At 50.7% G+C, this 18956-nt stretch overlaps 6 protein-coding genes across 6 annotated transcripts; 4 read left to right on the top strand and 2 right to left on the bottom strand.

The window, feature by feature from the left end:
- Nucleotides 1-5321: 5321 nt before the first annotated feature.
- On the top strand, nucleotides 5322-7659 carry BDZ83DRAFT_57257 (uncharacterized protein). The gene is made up of 8 exons (XM_060504524.1): nucleotides 5322-5688; nucleotides 5741-5879; nucleotides 5931-6115; nucleotides 6178-6214; nucleotides 6278-6345; nucleotides 6417-6790; nucleotides 6850-6917; nucleotides 6968-7659. Exons 1-8 carry the CDS (start codon nucleotides 5563-5565, stop codon nucleotides 7468-7470), a joined length of 1500 nt encoding a protein of 499 aa, XP_060360239.1. The 5' UTR covers nucleotides 5322-5562; the 3' UTR covers nucleotides 7471-7659.
- A 996-nt stretch (nucleotides 7660-8655) lies between these two features.
- Nucleotides 8656-10339, top strand: BDZ83DRAFT_635799 (uncharacterized protein). The gene has a single exon (XM_060509204.1). It carries the CDS (start codon nucleotides 8680-8682, stop codon nucleotides 9862-9864), a length of 1185 nt encoding a protein of 394 aa, XP_060360240.1. The 5' UTR covers nucleotides 8656-8679; the 3' UTR covers nucleotides 9865-10339.
- On the top strand, nucleotides 10308-11111 carry BDZ83DRAFT_57297 (uncharacterized protein). Its single transcript, XM_060504574.1, has one exon. The coding sequence runs from the start codon at nucleotides 10377-10379 to the stop codon at nucleotides 10923-10925; it is 549 nt and encodes a 182-aa protein (XP_060360241.1). The 5' UTR covers nucleotides 10308-10376; the 3' UTR covers nucleotides 10926-11111.
- Nucleotides 11112-12061: 950 nt separating this feature from the next.
- Nucleotides 12062-14126, top strand: BDZ83DRAFT_635802 (uncharacterized protein). Its single transcript, XM_060509205.1, has 3 exons — nucleotides 12062-12847; nucleotides 12908-13188; nucleotides 13249-14126. The coding sequence occupies exons 1-3, from the start codon at nucleotides 12492-12494 to the stop codon at nucleotides 14040-14042; spliced, it is 1431 nt and encodes a 476-aa protein (XP_060360242.1). The 5' UTR covers nucleotides 12062-12491; the 3' UTR covers nucleotides 14043-14126.
- Nucleotides 14127-14332: 206 nt separating this feature from the next.
- On the bottom strand, nucleotides 14333-15870 carry BDZ83DRAFT_588170 (family 76 glycoside hydrolase; the record flags this gene model as incomplete). Its single annotated transcript, XM_060506109.1, has 3 exons — nucleotides 14333-14929; nucleotides 14995-15239; nucleotides 15297-15870. The coding sequence occupies 3 exons, from the start codon at nucleotides 15868-15870 to the stop codon at nucleotides 14333-14335; spliced, it is 1416 nt and encodes a 471-aa protein (XP_060360243.1).
- Nucleotides 15871-16426: 556 nt separating this feature from the next.
- BDZ83DRAFT_588164 (P-loop containing nucleoside triphosphate hydrolase protein) lies at nucleotides 16427-18289 on the bottom strand (the record flags this gene model as incomplete). Its single annotated transcript, XM_060506107.1, has 1 exon — nucleotides 16427-18289. One exon carries the CDS (start codon nucleotides 18287-18289, stop codon nucleotides 16427-16429), a length of 1863 nt encoding a protein of 620 aa, XP_060360244.1.
- Nucleotides 18290-18956: the final 667 nt, after the last annotated feature.

Genomic DNA, 18956 nt, shown 5'->3' on the forward strand with positions numbered 1-18956 from the left:
GAGGATGCGATTGCCGAAGTCAAGCTTTTAACTCCATCTCGAACCCTCACCAAGGATTTAAACCTCCCTGTCAGCACGTCTTATCAAAGCCCTAACGATATTGCCACCGCCAGCAGGGCAAGCAGCACGCAGGCTGACTGGAACTAGTCCTGGAAGGATTCATAAATGGAACATGCAGGTAAGACAGGAGGTTGGACACGCACTCGGGTTTCTGGCCAATTGGTCTGGACCAGCAGGCCTGCATGCATCTTGCAAAGGTTAAAGGCAGATGGGAGAGGGATTTCACTTGTGACCGCTGCGGGCCGAGTACCAATGAATCAACACCCGCGAGATCTGTTGTAACCTTCCCAAAGAAGCGATGAGACTGGGGTGACATCGGGGTTCTCGTTTCCTATATCTGGTTACCGTCGGTCTGGTTTTTCTGTCCTGCGACACAAGAGAACGCCCAACGGACAAATCGTCGCTTACCGCCGAGACAAGATAGGCGTGCTCATCACTCTGCCAAAAGGGCCAATTGCTGATGGGCGGATGCACGTCGGAATGCATGGTGATGAATAAGAAATGTGTTGGGCTGAGGGACGAGGCCTCGATACCTCGGCTGGCCGCAGAAGGGAGAGATTAAAGGGACACTGTTAGGCTTCTAACTGGACACGTGGAAAATCAGCCGTAAGACCACGTATTCCACAATAGGGGGCTTTAGTCGACGTGCATATCAAGGTACGGAAGGCACCCTGGTGTTCATCGGCACACAAATCCGGAAGATGCATCATTGTCAGCGATAACATTATCTTTGACCTTGTTATACACGAGAGTACCTGCATCATCCTATCTTAGGAAAAGATGACAATTTCAGATTCATTTTGGCTCTCAGAAGATTATCCCAGTGACTATTTCTTCCTTCTCAATCGCTCGTCTACGAGATGATTTAATCGTATGCATGCGAGTTCTTAGAATCTCAGGAAATTAAGCAAGGCATACATACAATTCTGTTCCTGCTCAATATCGAGGTTCCGAGGTTCTCAGGCGTTGAATTGAGTTACAGTCCACTTCAAGAAAGCAATTCGCTGAGGGTAGTCTATTTCGTTAGCATCACAATCCTATAGAAGATGCGATACCCTTTCATCCCACAAGACGTGAACTCTTTGCAATACAATCACTCGCCTGTGACGCGCTCATGTCATGACCTATGAACTCAACTTCGTTGGCGGGGTTAGCGCCGAATGTAGATGATTATACACACTGGTAACAATACCGTAGATGCTCCCCCAGGTCGTAGTCAAGGCAGCCATTACCCATACACCCTGGTTTCTGGTGCCGATCTTTCGATCATGGCGACTCTACAGGACATGGTTCCAGTCACGCAGGTGGTTTTGTGCTTCAAGATTGATAAATACTTGACGACTCTTATGTATTGTTCGCTCAATTCTTCCTGGTTCTATTGCCATCAGCCAGCATGCCTCGAATCAAGGACATCCAGAACAGTCTGCAACATCATACCAAAACACGTCACGGTAGTCCTCTACTCTTTCTCAGCGAGTTAGTTGCTTAACGTCGAACCCTGTATTCCTCACAGTTCGGAATCCGATGATATATGCCTCTCAAATAGGTCTCCAAGCCAAGAAAGTGGCGAGATTGGTCCTGATCAATGTATGGCCGTACTAAGGGCTAGAAAGTACAGTTCAGTTGAACGGACTTCTTCATGGTTGACTGCGAGCATGTCAACGAGGCTTGGTCTTTGTACAGCTCTACACCGCTAGAGAGAGGCGACTGAATTCATGTTCACTACGTAGAGGCAGCCTTAGACTTTCTTTTTCTTTTCTTTTTTTTCTTTTTTTTTGGTAGTGTAGCTCGCTAGAGTTCAACTCCGCCCTAGCCAAAGCACAAGCTCTGAGATACTTTATCTAAATCTGGACTTTGACTTCTGGAAGCCGAATGCTTCGTGAATGTCTTTCTCATGATCCTTTTCCCGAAGGACTCATAGACGGAAAGCAAGTGGTTCGCACTGGCCCGACTGTAGTACCGGTGAAAAGGGGGCTCAATACTAGTCGCACCGAGCCAAGTCTTGTCTGCCTGACGTCAGATGAAGCTCCTGTAGCCTCCTGTGTATTTCACCAAAGACACCATATGTGATATTAGTAAATTAATCTTAGACATCAGACAAGACAGCAGCCTTCTTCGGGTCAACATCCTGTGTACTGCTGCCGTTTTGATCCGGCGGCAGTGGACTATCGTTTCATTCGGCGGGTTGAGGACTCACGGCGGAGCCATCGATGGGGGAGCTGATTTTCATAGCAAAGTCTACCCACATTCATGTTCCTTGCTGGCGACTAGCTCTTCTTCAAAGTGAGTCATGATGATGGCTTCGCACAGCAACCCAAGAATGATGGTTCCCCGTTGCAGGGGCAACTTGTTCAGAGCCATGATACGTGGACGTTCGGCGATAAAATAAGAATTGCGATAAGCGCCTAATTCAGGATGCTCTATCATACATGCTTGTCAATCTGATATAGATCATAATAGTACGTGATTGACGGTATCAAATTGAAGAGGACCATGATATGGACCGTCATACTTTCATCAAATGCAGGCGGTAGTGAGGCAGGTTAGCAATTGCCTGATTTACTCAATTAATTCTTGTTCCCATTCAGATGATTCTAGTCCTTACAAATGAAGCGCAAAGATACATTCCGCGTTCTAGCTGTGAACGTCACTCAGACGCTCATCATGACTACTACCTACGTACTTGGCATTCGCAACTTTGCAGAAACGAACCCATCTCATTACCTGGCACATGTCGAGATACAGCTCTCCCAAGGAACGATGATGAGATTGTAAAAGGTCTGCTGTATCAATAGCGATTGATGCGACTAGGAGAAAATTCCAGTCCCAACTGAGTCCATTCGAATTTCACCGACATGCACTTGATGCCTCCTTTAAACGCTGGCATCCGTCTCTTAATTCCACAGAGGCGATACTCTCTCACGGTCATCTAATCACTTCTGAACCGTAAACATGTCTATGATTGTCTCGTATCTGAGTTGTGGAACTGGTCAATTCAATCGTCAACGTCATTCGGACTGATGCAGATCACATCAACCGATATTGGCGCAACGAATCTGTGGATTTATGAGCACATGGCGCAATCGGCGAATTACTACTGATTCAAGGCATCTTAACATAATTGTTCCGCTGCTGGCCATGCACGACTCATCTTCATCGTCAAGGTACATGAGAACCTGTTCCACGTGCAGGAAAGACGTAGTCGTGAGGAGCCTCGGGGCTTAATGACTCGAAACCCACCTGGAAACCCGCCTCCGAACCCGCCTCCAGGACGCTCGATTCACCGCCTGGTCTGACACTGAGAACCTGGGTGCTTCCCGCCAGCGGGAGAGGTCCCTAGAGTGGATTCGGCATGATAGGAGTGCATCGCTGGGGAAAAGCCCGGTCAATTGCAGTGGTGATTTAACAAATCAAGGTCATGGCGGGAAAAGGCACGCACTTAAACACCATGGGGACGAAGATAATGCTATCCTGCCTTCTTGTCACATCATCTGTCAGATTGCGGATATGACCGATAGGGTTACGCAAGTGTCAAATCTTCATCTCCTGCAGCTTCCGACGTCGTTGCTACGCTATCGGCGTGGGAGAGCTGCGGCGTGGCGGCACAGTGCCAAGATTGGTTTCGCTTGGCTATCCTCTCACGATTATTATGCAACGGCTGTCTCTTTCATTAGATCAATCAATTGCGCTGGATGAAGGTTTACACATTTATCGGTAGCAAGCGTATCTTGATCCCTCGGCTGAAGTCTGTCCTTCATAAGTCAATTAATTATTATTCCGCCTGGGCGAGTTTTCATTTTACCAGAAACAGCGAGCATTTCCCAAGACCAAACATTGTGCAACCCCGGGTTGGCTAAGGTTAATGACTTGCCTGAGCTAGCAAACTCTCACGATCGCAACGCCAGGTAAGGCAAGCCAAGCCTAGAGGTAGGCGCAAGCTGAGTGCTAATTACTGCTAAGGATTGGGAAGCTCAATCCAGTGCACGAAAGATAAAGGCCTCTACAGCTGGGAACGGCCCTTGCCTCAAAGTCTAAATGCAAAATAGGCATGCGGCAGCACGTCTTCGCCATGGGTTTGGAGCACGCTAAGCATCCGTTGTCACACCGGTGTGCGGCATGTGGCCATCCCATGGTAGAGGTCCCGGCCGAAGAAGTCCGGAGTACGCGGAAGGCCGACCAACGGTATCTGTCTCTTCCATCACACCTTACGATGATGAGCTAAAGCTTGGTTCCCGAATCCCTTGATTACTCCAGGTAATCTGCAGCACTTGGCGTGGCTTGAGGCGGGCGCTTGACTCAGGGAACACCTCGTTAGAGAAGCGCGGCTGTGGCGTTAGCGTAACTGGGCCAATTCACGCCGAACCGAGCTCCTCGTTCTCGTGGTTCCGCAAGGTCGCACCATCGCACATGACCTTTGAGAAGCTCAATATTGAAGGAAATGATATGAATTGTCATATTTGCGGGTGTGGCTGCGGATAGCTCAATCAACATCCCGCCTCCGGGTTACGTCAACATCCTGATTCTTTATCGCTTCCTCTTCAAAGTCCGGGCCCGCGTTTACGACTATCGCGTGGGGACTTTGACGTGATTCAACTCAATTGCTCCACAACCAACCCCATGTGAGGGCATCAGCGCGCGCGGACTTGAATCGCTCGCGCTCTACACGTGGTTAGCCACATGGAACCGAAATGTGATAGCGGGCGGGGTGTTTGTCAACTCGTGCGGGTGCATGAGGCAAAGGCAGGGCTGCTTGCGCCAGAGTGGATAGGTTGATAGAGTACCGCTTGCAGCAAACCGCCAAAAACCACTACGATATTTGAGTTTCTTTATATTGATCAAGCAATATGATCTGCCCACCCGTTTCTCAGTGACCCAGAGAGATGGCCGGAAAGGTTGCACGGGCTCACTAGACGACATGTCAACTTGAAACCCTGACCCAGCGGACATCGGACGAACCAATGGACCTCGTTGCCGGCACCAGGGTTCATGATTCAGACTTGGATTCACCCCGCCCACCATAGTGGTCGCTCATGCCGAATTAAGCTGCGAGGCTCATAGCGTTTTGCCTTGTTCGGAGACTATTGCAACCCCAACTCAAGAACACTCGCGTGGGTCGAATCAATATCAGACGCTTTGCATGCATGTGTAGTATTTCTGGGCTCTCTGCCAAGATGCAGATGACAGACTCGCAGGGCTCGCGTACATGATAACCTAGTCGGAAATAGACATTGACCAACGGTTTGCGGATATCCAAGGTCATTCGAATCTTGAATCCGGGCTGTCAAGTCCGTCCGAAGCACATGGATTCAACATACTTATCTCAAGGCCAAGCTCTCTGGTTCGACTTCCGTCTAATGCGTGCTTCCACAAGACGCCGAAAGCCGCATTTAGGAACGATGCCCCGAGTCTCCCGAGACGTATATTCGGGCTGGATAACATTCTTCAGATAAACAAGACCTCGATAGGTCCCAGTGTTCTGGTTCTTCCACGTTTCACCTAACCATGAAGAACCACGTGCGATGGCTCCTTGCGCTGCTACCTTGCGTAGCAGGTACCATCCTCGGCCAAGACAGCACCAATGCAGCAACTTCTCCCTTGGAGCTCATGTCTCAGATCCCTCAATGCGCCGTAAGTGTCGATACCTTCAATCTCTAGTCAACTTCATCTCACCGTATGGCAGGTCTCTTGTGTTACGACAGCATTCTTCAGTTCAGGCTGCGGGCTGGACAACATCGCCTCATGTGTTTGCACCAACGTCACCCTCCTAGATGGACTATCCGGATGCGTGCAAACATCTTGTACATGGCAAGATCAGCTTTGTGAGTTTCCAGCCTGACGTACCTAGCCTGGGTTTTACTGACGGCTTCTAGCATTGTCTTATATGACAGATGACCTGTGCCGTCCTTTCCCCCACCCATCTCGAGACACCGAAATCAAGCTGGTTGTGGCGGTGTTGGCCGTGATAACCTTTCCAATTGTAATTTTGAGACTGGTATCAAGATGGATCATAGCAAGCCGCTTGGAACTTGACGACTGGATGACCATAGTCACCGCCGTAAGTTGATTGATGCCTCAACTCTACTTTCACTAGTCCTCGGCGACTGATGCTTATTTCAGGCCATACTAGCCACCACCCTTGGTTGCGTTGTTGCGAGTGAGTATTTGATGCTGATTCCTTCATTCCTTTTGGTTCAACTCATTTACTGACTTTCCAAAGCCGCTGATCTTGGCTTCGGGCTTCATTACTGGAACGTGAACCCAGAAAATGCCCAGAAGATCCTTCAAGTGAGTCAGACATGAAGGCTGGAATCTTCGTACATCTACTAAGGTCATTGTGACTAATGGATTCATCCTAGCTCTACTACGCCGTGCAAATGCTTTACGTTGTCGTCCTGATTTTGGCGAAGCTGTCCATTATTGCCCTTTTCGCTCGTGTATTCCCCGACCGCAAGTTTCAAATCATCAACAAATTGGTGTTTGTGTTCCTCGTTGGCCACGGACTGGTCTTTCTCTTTGTCATCATGTTCGAATGCACGCCCATCGCTGGAATCTGGGACCGAACTATTGAGCGGAAATGCGTCAACGTCAACGCCGTTGCTATGGCCAGCGCGATTCTCAGCATCGTTGAGGATATCGTCATTTTTGCTATGCCCATCCAGCAGCTCAGCAGGCTCCAATTGGGTTTCAAAAAGAAAATTGCGGTTGGCTTCATGTTGAGTCTTGGATCATTGTGAGTATTAACGCTGCATTGGAACTTTGAGTCTTTCAGCTAACTCATATCTCTTCCAGCGCATGCATCACTTCAATTGTGCGATTGCGCTGGCTCGTATTGTTTGCTGAGTCTTATGACACCACATGTAAGTCCAGGCGCTAGACTACATCCCAAGCAGAGGACTGACATAGCCAGGGGATAACGTCGATGTGGTGACATGGAGCATGGCCGAGATCTCGTGCGCCTTGATGTGCGGTAGTCTTCCTGCATTACGACCTCTTCTCAAGAAGATACCCGGACTTCTCACGACTATCCGAGGCACACGCCCGACGGTTGAAGTCAAGGAAACTTTTAACAGGGCAAGCAGCCGGCTTTCATTCGGAGACAAGAAGCCTGTCGCCCCAGCTCCCGTCATCACATCACGACACCGATCGGTACCATCCCCCGAGCCCTCGCCTTCAGAGGACTCATTCATGATCAAGGTTCACATTGCGGAGCATCTCGATCCGAGGATGAAGCCACTGCCACCAGCGCCATTACAGCCGCTTAGTTACCAGCCTCCGTGGAGAGATAGCGCCACATTGCAGGCTCCTAGAACGCCGATGACCCCGATGAGCATTAGGAGTTTCCGAAGAGAGGCAAATGCAGAGTACGAGTTAGACTTGAGAGGGGTCGTTAATACGAAGACCTGGATGTAGAACGCGAACATGACTTCGAGATACCCATTTGGCACATAAGGATAGAGGTTAATACCCCAGTTTTGATATAGAAGTTACTTGAATGACATAGAATATCAACTTTATTAGATGCACCTACCTCAATTGCCTTACTTAATTGCCAACTGCTGTAGGACTGAAGCGTTGAATGAAGCTGTGGTCTATGACCATCATACTCATTATAGAACGCTAGAAGGATCGTTAAGATAGAAAAGGGACTTCATCTCTCGTGCGCCAACTTGGCGGAGAATTGTCCATGAAGTTCATTTTGCGGCGGGATTGAGGATGTCAGTGGACGATTGATTCTAGGCATCGTAGCTCAGGTATTGAGTTGGGTGGCGGTATTTGCTGTTGTGTCTGATGCGAAAAGTCAAAGCCTGTTCGAATCAAGATTATTGGATACGTTCATTCGAGTCTCATAGTCTAAGCACAGAAGCAGCCTGCAGTGAGTTGAAATAAGAAAGGTTCAATTGATGAGATCTTGAAGAACAGGGATTCATCTCGTCGGGAGAGTGAGTGCCGCTCAGCCAATCAAACCGGATCAATTCTCGGATCAAATACGACAAATCATCCGAGACCCCGAAAGCGAGGCCGCGGACCCACGTGCGGGGAGGCTGCCGAACAGCTTTCGAGCAGGTCAAGTCGACATTCTGCAATTCTTCAAGCTCTTCGAGACACTAGATTATGCGTCGACTAATTCAATGCTGACCCCCAGCTACCCCAAACTGATGCCAAGCGACGTCATATGCGGAATGCGCTCGTAGGAATGGACGAGGCCGTCCCACTCGAGCTACCGTCCCATACCTTTCCTAGCCGCTACCCAGCCTAACCGAATCTACGCTCGACGAGCGCCGCCCCACGATCGCGAACCATGAACGCGGGCGAGAACGAGATCGGCCCGGCAGCATCAGTATGCACGGCGTCGGAAAAGCACACGAGCGGCAGTGGCTGCTGCTGCGGGACATGTCGCAAGAACAAGAGAAGATCACATAAGAAGTCTCGCAATGGGTGCCACAACTGTAAAAGGAGAAAAGTCAAGGCGCGTGTCTACAGGCCTCCCCGCGAAGTTGAATCGCTGTCCACCCACGCATGACGCGCAATTGAACTTTAAAGAGTAATCAAGGCTAACTGTGATGGACCTGCCAGTGCGACGAGACCAAGCCCGAATGTGGCAACTGTCTGAGATTCTCGATGCACTGCGACTTCGCTCCTCCGCCCGCAAACCTACTCACCCAATCTCCTACCGACCTGTCGCCACCGGCGCCGCGAAAACGGGGCCGTCCTCGAAAGGACTGGGACGCCGTCCGGAAGTTACCGACGCCGAGTGCCTCCGAATCCGATGCGACCAAGACGCCGCGTACACCGGCCCCTGCAACCTCCGCCGAGCCCTCCTTGTCCTCCATCGCCCCCGCGGTGTTAAACCGAGACGATCTCGAACTCCTGCATCACTACATGTGCCATACGGCAATTACCCTCGGCGAAGCACGTGTATGGCGAGAGTATGTGCCGCGGCTAGGCTTCCAACATCAATATGTCTTTCACATGGTTCTGGCGATATCAGCACAGCACCTCGCTAGACTCCGGCCATCGGAGGCCGCCCGTTACGAGACCCTCGCAGAGCGGCACTCCACCAGTGCCTTACCGGCGATCACGAACCTTATGCCGAACATCAACATAGACAATTGTCAAGCGCTATACCATACCACTGTGCTGGTCTGCCTTTCGACGTTTGCGAAGAAGCCAAGCCCGGGGCATCTATTAGTCGTCGCGGAGGACGGCGAGGTGCCTTGGTGGGGCTTGCTCCGAGGCGTCCGTATAGTCGTCCAGAAGATGGGCATACAGGCTATCATCGCGGGCTGGGAGGACGGAAACATATCTTTCGAACACACCTGGACACACTGTCCGCCACTGCCCGATCCCGTGCACAAGATGGTTGTGTGGGAACAACGGTTCGAAGAGCTTGCCGATCTAGTGGCAACAACCCCTGAGCCGGAACGGCAAATGTACACAATCTCACTCGACTTGCTCAAGGACTGCTTCAAGCAAACATTTGGCACCGAAGCTGAGCCGGAGGCGCACGTCCAGGGCCGATTTGAGGTCGTCATGCGCTGGCTGTATAGCATGAGCGACGACTTTGTAATTCGCATCCAGCACAGGGAAGCGCTATCCCTGATATTGTTAGGGCACTTCAATGTCTTGGTCCAAACCCTCGAACATTTCTGGTTCATGCAAGGCTGGTCGGAGCATCTCATGAAAGGCCTGTTCGTCACTCTACCATCTCAGTACGCCCAATGGCTTCAATGGCCAGCTGAACAGATCAAGAAGCCGGGGTCCGTCGATCATGGCGTACTTTCGGTTCAAAAGATGATTGATTGATGCTATACCTACTTCACGTATCGCACAACACTATTCAACGTATCGATGCTCATTATCAGCCAAGCGCGGCGGCCTGATGGGCTACAGTCAGCGAGCCCTCATCAGTTTCTCGGCAACCTTCCGACAGCATTTCTCAAGGTAGTGAGAGCGCCAGGCCCGATCAGCGTCGACCCCATCGAAGGAAGAGCAGGTGACCAGACGAATGCATCGAGGGCAGGGTGGAGGCTGGGTTCTCTGCACCGCTTCTGGTTCATATTGCGGCTTCTGCTTTCGACGACACGGATTGATGCCGAAATCGTGCAATCATCCACAGTTTGTTGGTTCAAGAAATTGCGCCTGCATGATCTTGCGCGTCCTACGTCAGCCTGCATCCGATCCTGCAAGCACTCATCTCGTCAAGGTAGGTTGGCCGCTTCTCTTGAAGGTCTTTGTAACTGACAAGTAACGACTCCAGCGCGAATTACGAGCAACACTGCGCCGCGGATTGAAGACTGGGGTTTGAAGGATCCGGGATGCCAATCTCGTTGTTGGCAAACCTGGTTGTTGGTAACGCGGTCATGGGTAGACTGCTTCAAGCGTGCTCACACCGCTTCAAAGTCTCCATAGGAATCAGGGGCAGCGTCGTAGGTTGCTGCGCCTCTTCCAATGGCGAGGCGTCTTGTCCTACCTCGACCCAGCGACTCGGAATCGATGGTTATGGGACCAGCGGAGCACAGATCCAGGGACACGGAGCAAATCGGCCTTTGGTGGATCGGATCCAAGCAAGGGTGTGGCAATCATCCTGCTGGGCCCGGTGTCGAAACAATCGAAACGAGTGGTTGGTTTATGTAATTTGTGTGGCAGAGAGACGGAGGGCAGGGCAGATGTTTTTACCCGTCCGTTGGGAACACCACCTCGCGACGAAGTATCCGAACAAGCAAAATGGCGACGGCCGGAAAGCAGAGATCCAGTCCGCGTGGCCACTAGTAGTAGGCCTGCACAAACGCGCCCTTCACACGGCCGTTCCCGCCAGGGGAATACAGTTTCTGACCGCTACTCTGCCGAAACCCCGGGTTTGGTGACTCTCTCACATCTCCAGAATCAGTGCAACTGCTCCTGCTCCTCTGCAACTTTGCGATCACCCCTTCGTGATCCCCAACTCGTCAACCCTGAACCAAGATCGCCCGCATGAACCCCTTGTCACGAGACCGTAGGCTCGGAACAGGAATCCATCGGCTGTTCCACATAGAGAGGGTTCGTCCATTGAGAACTCCCGTAAAAAACCTTAAATCAGGCGGTGAAGAAGTCTATCATCCATCTCTTGAATCTTGCCGATGCAACGCAGGCCTTTCCACGTACTAGAATATCCGTAGAAGCATTCCAGACTCCTGGTCCCTGGATGAGTCTAGCGCTATTGAGCTAATTCTCCGAGGGCACGTCCATAGGATCACCAGTTAAACGACCCTGGACGGTGATCTAGGGCTCTTTGTGGCTCGATTTGAAGTAATGGCACTAGTTCCAGAGTTTTCAAATTCGTGGTAGAAAAGATCGAAATCCTTTTGCGTGTTGTTCGGGTACATGTAGTCGTGGGTTTCTTTGATGCAAGCGCGGACGGTTGGCTCCCAGGCCTCCCCTTCGACGCCAAGCGAGTGCGCAAGTTGCCAGAGCAAATCAATACTCGTTTTTTCACGACCAATCACAAAGAGACTATTCAGAGACGATATTGAACAGTCTTTGCATATGAAAAACGCTGAGTTGAACATCGTTGCTGGGTTCAATCTTCCCACGTAGTGAGATCCGATGCCAAAATCCTGTCCCAAACCACCCGTGAAGCCATGTCGAACGACCACAACCCACCCAAATCGCCTCAAAACGATTGGAAATCAATCTATGGCTTCAAGAGACATGTTTGCTTTATTTTGGACCCCTTTTACATTCTCAATTGCGACCAACGGCACTTGTTGGCGGTGGCGGACGGGGCCGGGATGCCCTGATCGCAATTGCGATCGAGGATTGCTTCTTAGTCGTAAGCCGCCCCGTTGAGCCATGGATCGACTCCCTCTTTCTCTCTCATTCTGAATTCACTTTCAAGAGTGTTCTCAAGTTGTTCACGACTCTTTGTTGCCTTTTCCCATCATCTAGGATCCGGTATTTGCGCGTTTGTGTGTAGTTCCGGGTTGATGGCTGCTCTCTATGTCTATCTGACTTGATTCGAATGGTGCTCAACAACACGCCAAAGAGGTGAGTTATCCCCAATCGGGTGTAAGCCGGACCATATCCTTGGCCATGGAACTACGCTATAATCATTGAGAGTTGAACTAACTTTGGCGATTCGGTCGAGGGTAGATCTACAAGATCGCAGGGTCATTTTACTCGGCAGCAACAGCCTTCATTTTCACTCGGCTCGGTTGTCAGCAGCGACCCAAAGTACATTGGACCAAGCAACAGACTCACAGAAGCCTGGGTTCGGGAACAGCAAGCCACATTTCCGGCAAACCTCATCAAGCTCTCCGAGCAAGGATTCAAAACCGAGGCCAAGGTCACTGAACATCGTGTTCAACGTATTTATCAGATAGGAGAAGAGGTCACAGAGAACCTCGCAGCGTTTCAGGAGCCAAGAAAACCACACTTTTGGCCATCTAGTAATCATGGGCGAGAACAGCAAGCGAGTCCGGCAGCGAAGCCGTGAGTCTGTCACTCACGGCAAGTCCAGCCAGGTCTTAGAGGTCAAGCGACCCAAACTTAGCACCAATGTCCCAGTCGATGTCATCCAACAACCTACTCCCCAGTCACCAATGGGCTGGTCTAGCATGAAGGACTTCCTCATGACGGAGCTTAGGAGGGAGATGGGTCTACCCCTGCATCGTCACCAATCCAAGGACAACGTTGATGAAAAGAGCGTCAACTTGGCCTGCCCTCTTTTTATCAAAAACCCGGCAGCATTCACTCATGTACGAAACTCCTGTACTGATGGAAACATCAAGGGTGGGATCGGTAAATTAATGTGAGTTTACCACCCCTGTCCAAGTCATGCAGGTATGGCGTACTGACTTACCCAATCCAGCGAGCATATCAAGCGAGTTCATCTGAGAAGTGACAAGCAGTGCCATCACTGTGGAGCCCGATTCGGCTCAAAGCCAGCGGAATCCAAGTCATCACACTCGCGCAGCTGCAACAAGGTGTGGTCACCTCACGAACCCCCCCTGCTCTCGGAGGACCAACAACGTGTTCTGGAGAACATTTCGGTGCGGGCAAGTGGGCAATCGCTCGACTATAAGTATCGCCACAAGCTTCTGATGAAGCTCTACCCCGGTCAGGAGGACTGGGCGAAGAAAGTGGAGATTTGTAAGTTGACTCAAGCGCACTTACGAGTAGTTGACATGGCAAGCTAACTCGATGACACAGACCACGACGCCTATTCCCCCTGTCTTTTGCCTACGCAGCTCATGTTCGATGCGATGGAAAAGGCCGTTGACAGATGGGAACGGGGATACGCCACGCACTACGACTCTGACGGAAGCGATGCGGACTCGGAGAGATCTCGCGAGTACCGAAGACTCTCCGGATCCAGCCCGAGTGCATCATCAACAGATGCCTCGAGCGCATACCCGTCTGCGAGCTCCGGTGGATACAGCCGGACTATTGGAAACGGCAATGGATACAGCTCGCATACTTATCACAACTCTGGCTATCAAGACCAGAGCTGGGGCATGGACAACATGTCTCTTGCCACAGCCTCTACACAACACGTTACAACGTTTGGCGCCACCTCTTCATCACACGGCTCTCGGAAGACCCGATCAAAGAGTCGGCCCGTCGAGGCTAACTACGCGGGCATGCAGCTCCCAGCGGACTACCAAACCTATTCTCACTCCGGCACAGTGGACGACTTTGACAGCCTCGACGCCTCAGGCTTTGAAGCCTTTGAGCCCGTTTTCGACGTCGTATCAACTGTTCCATCCGACTACCATTCTTACACCATGGACACTGACCAAGTCCTCCCCTTTGATTACCCCACTCAAGGTCACTACTCAAAAGACACAATCAACCCCAAGGACATACACAACACTTTGATCGGAATGGGATCGGCGACAATGCCGCGGTATCTGATGGATAACGAGGAGGATTCTGGTATTATACTGCAGGATACTCAAGAATATTTGGGCTTTGCCGGTCAAGCCAGGAGGTCTCATAGATAGGCGGGGTTTGGGCTACACTTACGACGCTTACGACGGAATGATGCATAATGTCACGGAAACTGACTAGGTTGGGCGCCGCGGCTAAAGGGTGCCGTAATTTACTTTGTATGAGTGGCAAATTAGTATCTTGCTATCCTAATTTCAACATCTTGCTTCTTCATCTTGCTTCTTCATCTTCTGCTCGCCTCCTATGACTTCCCTTGTGTGTCATGGAACATTTCTGCTGCTTGCCTAAGCTTCGTACGAGGATATATGTGTGTCTTTCGAACCCTGAACCCGTCACATTAGGATCAGAGATTCCATGCCAGAAGCATGGTCAATCCGAGGGAGAAAGACATCTTGAGATCCATTCCAAGTTGCCTAGCTCCTGATCCTGGCGTAGCCGTAGTCGAGGTAGTCGAAATCGGCGGAGATCCTCCCGACGTGCCGCTCGAAGAACTGCCAGAGCTCCCGCCACTTCCAGCAGCCTCGACGATCGGTGCCATGGCATCCTTGATGAGTAGATTGGAAACCGCAGCCAGGACGCTCAGACCTTCACCGATGCCAGTGGTGTTGTCGGCCGTCATAGGGTCGACGAATTTGCCGCTGGTCCAGTAGAAGCCGCAGCGATTGCTGACTCCTGAGTTTCCAGACTTGCATTGTTTGACTGCAGCTTCAGCGGAAGTCTTCAAGACTGGAAGCCACGTGTTTGCCAAGAAAGGGGCGAGTTGCGTGGCCGAAGAAAGCCACCGGTGCACAAATCCTTTGTAGAAAAGGGCGTCGGTGGGACAGTGACCCTCGGCTGATTCGCAAGCCGATTCAAATATGACGCCGTCAGGGAAGAAGTCTTTCAATAGAGTATCGGAGAGACCCACGGCACGGTCACGCCAGATTTCGGAGCCGTTTGTCTACACCGATATTAGTCTTATGATTCTCTGAGTCTCGAGCCTTGTGCTCGGATAGGAGAGCTTACGTTATTATACATGAACGCTGCGCCTTGAATGATCATGGCTGGTGTGTAAGACCACTGGGCTTTCCCGATCTTGGTGCAGTTGTTCTCTGCAAGTGCCCCGTCATACACCTTCCAGTTACTGGTGTCAACAAAACCGACTCCAGTGAGCCAGTCCCATCTCTTGTCAGAGTATTCCGAGTAAGTTGTGTTGCCAGTAAACCGAGCAAGCCGGGCCCCCAAATTGAAAAAACACGCATTGGAAGCCGCTATGTGAAGTTAGTCTCAACTGCACTTGGTCTTATCACAAAAACAACATGACTCACTATGCTTCCATTCATATCCTTTATTGGATAGAGGAATCTGCCAGCGAAGGCCACCATCGCAGGTTTCATCATAGCGATCAGGCGATGCTTGAGTCGTCCACACATTCTTCGCTAGATCGATCCACTTGGCTTTTCCATCCACCTCGGGGAACCCATACTCGGCAGCCATAAGAGCAGCCGTGCCCCAGAAACACTGATCCTCATTTCCAAGGCTAGCTGTCTGATTGGGAGGCATGTAATCGTCATCGGGTCCAACCTGGAACTGTAGTGCCTTGCTGACTGTAGCTGCGTAGCTGTCGTCTCCTGTCAAGTGCCAGTAGTCGAGATAGGTGGCGAAGAAGCTACCGCTCAAGTACCACCAGTATCTGTTGATATCCTCAGACGACCACGGAAGTATACCTGGAGTCTGTCCAGGCTCGTCGCCTTTGTAGAACGTCATAAGGTCCTTAGCAAGAGACCGTGATGACTCCTTGATGCTGTCTGAGCTGCTGATATCAAGTTCCGCGACGACATTGAGGAGGTGGCCAAGGAGCAGGAGAGCCCCTGAAAGGGTTGAAACGAGCGGAGATGGCATGATGCAATTGCGAATAGAGAGTATTGATTTGGAGAGCTCAACTGAACCCTTCCACGCGCTGATCAAGGTCAGGTAAAACTCAACGAGTGTAGGTAAGTGAGTTGGAAAAGCGCGTTCAAGTTCGCAAGGGACCAATTTGCCTGCGCGCTATTTGGGTATTTGATGTTTCCCCGCCTCGTACCCGGTTTGAAAGACAACGACTTCAGCGAGGACTTCTCTGGATGAAAAGACTCGAAGTCATGTGCATGAAAGGAAGGAAGTAATATAAATATTCTCGCGGAGTTCCATACATCGCTTACATTCGAGTCGGGCGCTGTTTACCCCTGTTGTGCCGCATCGGCTAGCCGCCTTCGATCGAAATGCTCTTGGCACCACCAGCACTAGGCCTGTTATGTCAACAAGTAAGCTGTTGCCTTGCTCGTATTTACTATGGCAATGACTGATTACCATGGCAGCTGCGACTTAAATACAGTCTCTTCCCAGAGGTTGAAGTTGCCATAACTCCGATGCTATGCTAGATGCCGCTCAATAAATCCACGTCTACTTCTAACATCAATCATTCGGCTGGCTCTGTGCTTCCAACTGGCGACTCTACATCCTCAGATACCTTCTCTTCCCCTATCCCGTCGGCTGGAAGACTCTGGGATTTGTCGCTAGCGGCTTTGGTCTTCGTTTCCACGGCCCTTTTGGCCTTCTTAATTTTCTTTGCGTCATTTCGCTCATTGGCTCCTTCACTGTCGGACTGCGAAGCGAGTGCCTTAAGCGCCTTCATCTTGAGTGCTTTCTTCTTCCTCGCCTTCCGCTCGCTTGCCGCTTTCTTCCGTCGCTGCGCTTCATCCATGGCGGCTTTCTCTTCCACAACCCACGCAGCAATGCTGTTGACGGCCTCTTCCGGTGCATTTCGGTGGTTGAGCAAGAATCCCTGCAATTGTGCCGGGGTAAATATGTCGTGTGGGACTTGGCAACTAAATCCTTCTGCCAATTCGTCAAATTCCGAAGTTTGCTGCTTCAGAGCTTCGCCATCCTTGTCCGTTACAAGAGCCTCGGTTGACAAGTGGGGTCGGTACATGCGCTCGAACATGCCCTTGGCGCTTCCCTTTGAGATGTTCCCCAGAAAGATCATTCTATCGATACGACCTGGTCTTACGAGTGCTCTATCAAGTTTGTGAGCCACGTTGGATGTCATCAAGACGATGCGGCCTTCTTGGGATGCGACTCCATCCAAGACGTTAAGAAGACCTGACAAAGTACAGCGGCATCGCCCGAAAGACCTTGCGGTGCTGGAGCTGCTGTCGCTGTCTTCCGATGATGAGTCGTCCGGCTCAAACTTCTTGCGATGCTGAATCCCAATGGCGTCGATGTCCTCCAGTAAAACGATGCATTTCGGCGGTAGCGCAGTGAACAGGTTCTCCAAGTCGTTATCATCTCTAATGCTGGGAATATGAAGTAGGTAAAGTTCAAGGTTGAAGTAACTTGCTAGTGCGAGAGAAAGAGACGTCTTCCCGGTACCGGGCGGCCCGTAAAAGAGGTAGCCTCTCCTGTACGGTATCCCCCTTTCTGTGTAGAACTTCCTGGTTTTTTGGTTGAGATACGTCTCGATATCATTAACAAGCTCTGTCTTCGTCTTCTCGTCAAAGTGCACGGTTTCTAGGGGCCGTATAGGTCGAAGAATAGTGGTGTCCCAACTTTCTTGGTTATACTGATTTTTCGTTGCTCTCACCGTGATAAAAGCTTCACGTTGCTTGTCCGCAAAGAGTCTACAGTTGTTGAGGAAGTTTTTGACGGGCTGGACAGCGCGCCCTAAGCGCATCACGACGAGCGGCTCGTCACCTTCCGGGGCGGCAGAGTATTCATCAGGAACACCTGTGTACGCAGAGCCGACGCGAACCGTAGACACTCTTCGGACCATGAAGAAACCTCCCTCATAAATAAACCAGGTAGTACCGAAGGTCGGCAAATACTGGACCGGTACCCTCTTCTCATGATGGAGGTCATCTCGCTCGATAGGCTTTCGATAATACCATGCCTCATTCTGGATCACTTCGGTTCGAGCCGTTAAGACACGAGTGCCTTGGCGGGTGAGAACATGTGCCCCGAGCCAGTTGAGAACTTCTCTGTTGAGTTTGTCGTTACTCCCGATTGAGATGGAAGCGGTGAAGAAACGGGTGATCCACCAGTATATTTGAGTCCCCAGCTTCTGAATGCCTGTCAATGCCCTTGGCAGTTCTCCTCCCAGTGTTATTAGCAGGATGATAGTGGTGATGTCGAGTTTGAGCCAAGTTGTAAAGAATTTGAATCCAGGTGCAGTACGTTCCAAGAAGTCGTTGAGTCCCTGATGCAACTTTTGAGATGTTGCATCGGTGGCGCCAGTAGCGCTGGTGAGAAGCGAGGCTTTGGTGAGCCTAAAGAGTTCGCTCATGATTGCTTTCCAAACGTAATTGACTACTTAGTGAAAGTCTGATTAAGACAACAAATTGGGGGCCAGCCTTGGCTTTAAGAGTCTTTTACGAGGTTTCGAGAGGCAAGGTACTTTAAGAAGCCGCGTGAAGCTTCAGGCAGAAACGAGGCTGCCTGGGCCGTCTCACCGATGTCCGCTTACCCTGGAACTCAACTGAAATCGGTATGCGGCGCTAGCCAAATGGATCCAAAAATCAGTGACGCATGACGGAATGTGGCATAGTCCAATTCGCTGATTCTAGATCGAAAGCTGACGCCGCTTGTTGGAGCCAATCGTTGGCCGGGAGCGCCTTGATCTGTGACACAGTGAGACAGTCAGTCTTGGCTGCGGCTTTGCTCACAAGCTCATGCATATGCAATTATGATTGTGTTCAGGTCAAAACACACCGATCCTAACAGATTGGTAAATCGTACCAGTCTCATAGGTGAATTAGGTACTTAGTTTGGCACTGTCAAACAAGTTTTGGCATTAGCGATAAGTCTACACGCATGGATCGGGATATTTCCGTCTTTGAGAGGACCTATGAGATACAGTCACCATGAGAAGTTGATAAAGTCAAGAAGTAATCTGATGAGCTAATAACATTCTCAAAAGTGTTCAACTTTCAACTCACTCTTAGTCAAGATGC

The sequence above is a fragment of the Colletotrichum acutatum genome (genome assembly GCF_030867785.1).
Source record: "Colletotrichum acutatum strain CBS 112980 chromosome Unknown BDZ83scaffold_123, whole genome shotgun sequence".
Lineage (NCBI taxonomy): Eukaryota > Fungi > Ascomycota > Sordariomycetes > Glomerellales > Glomerellaceae > Colletotrichum > Colletotrichum acutatum.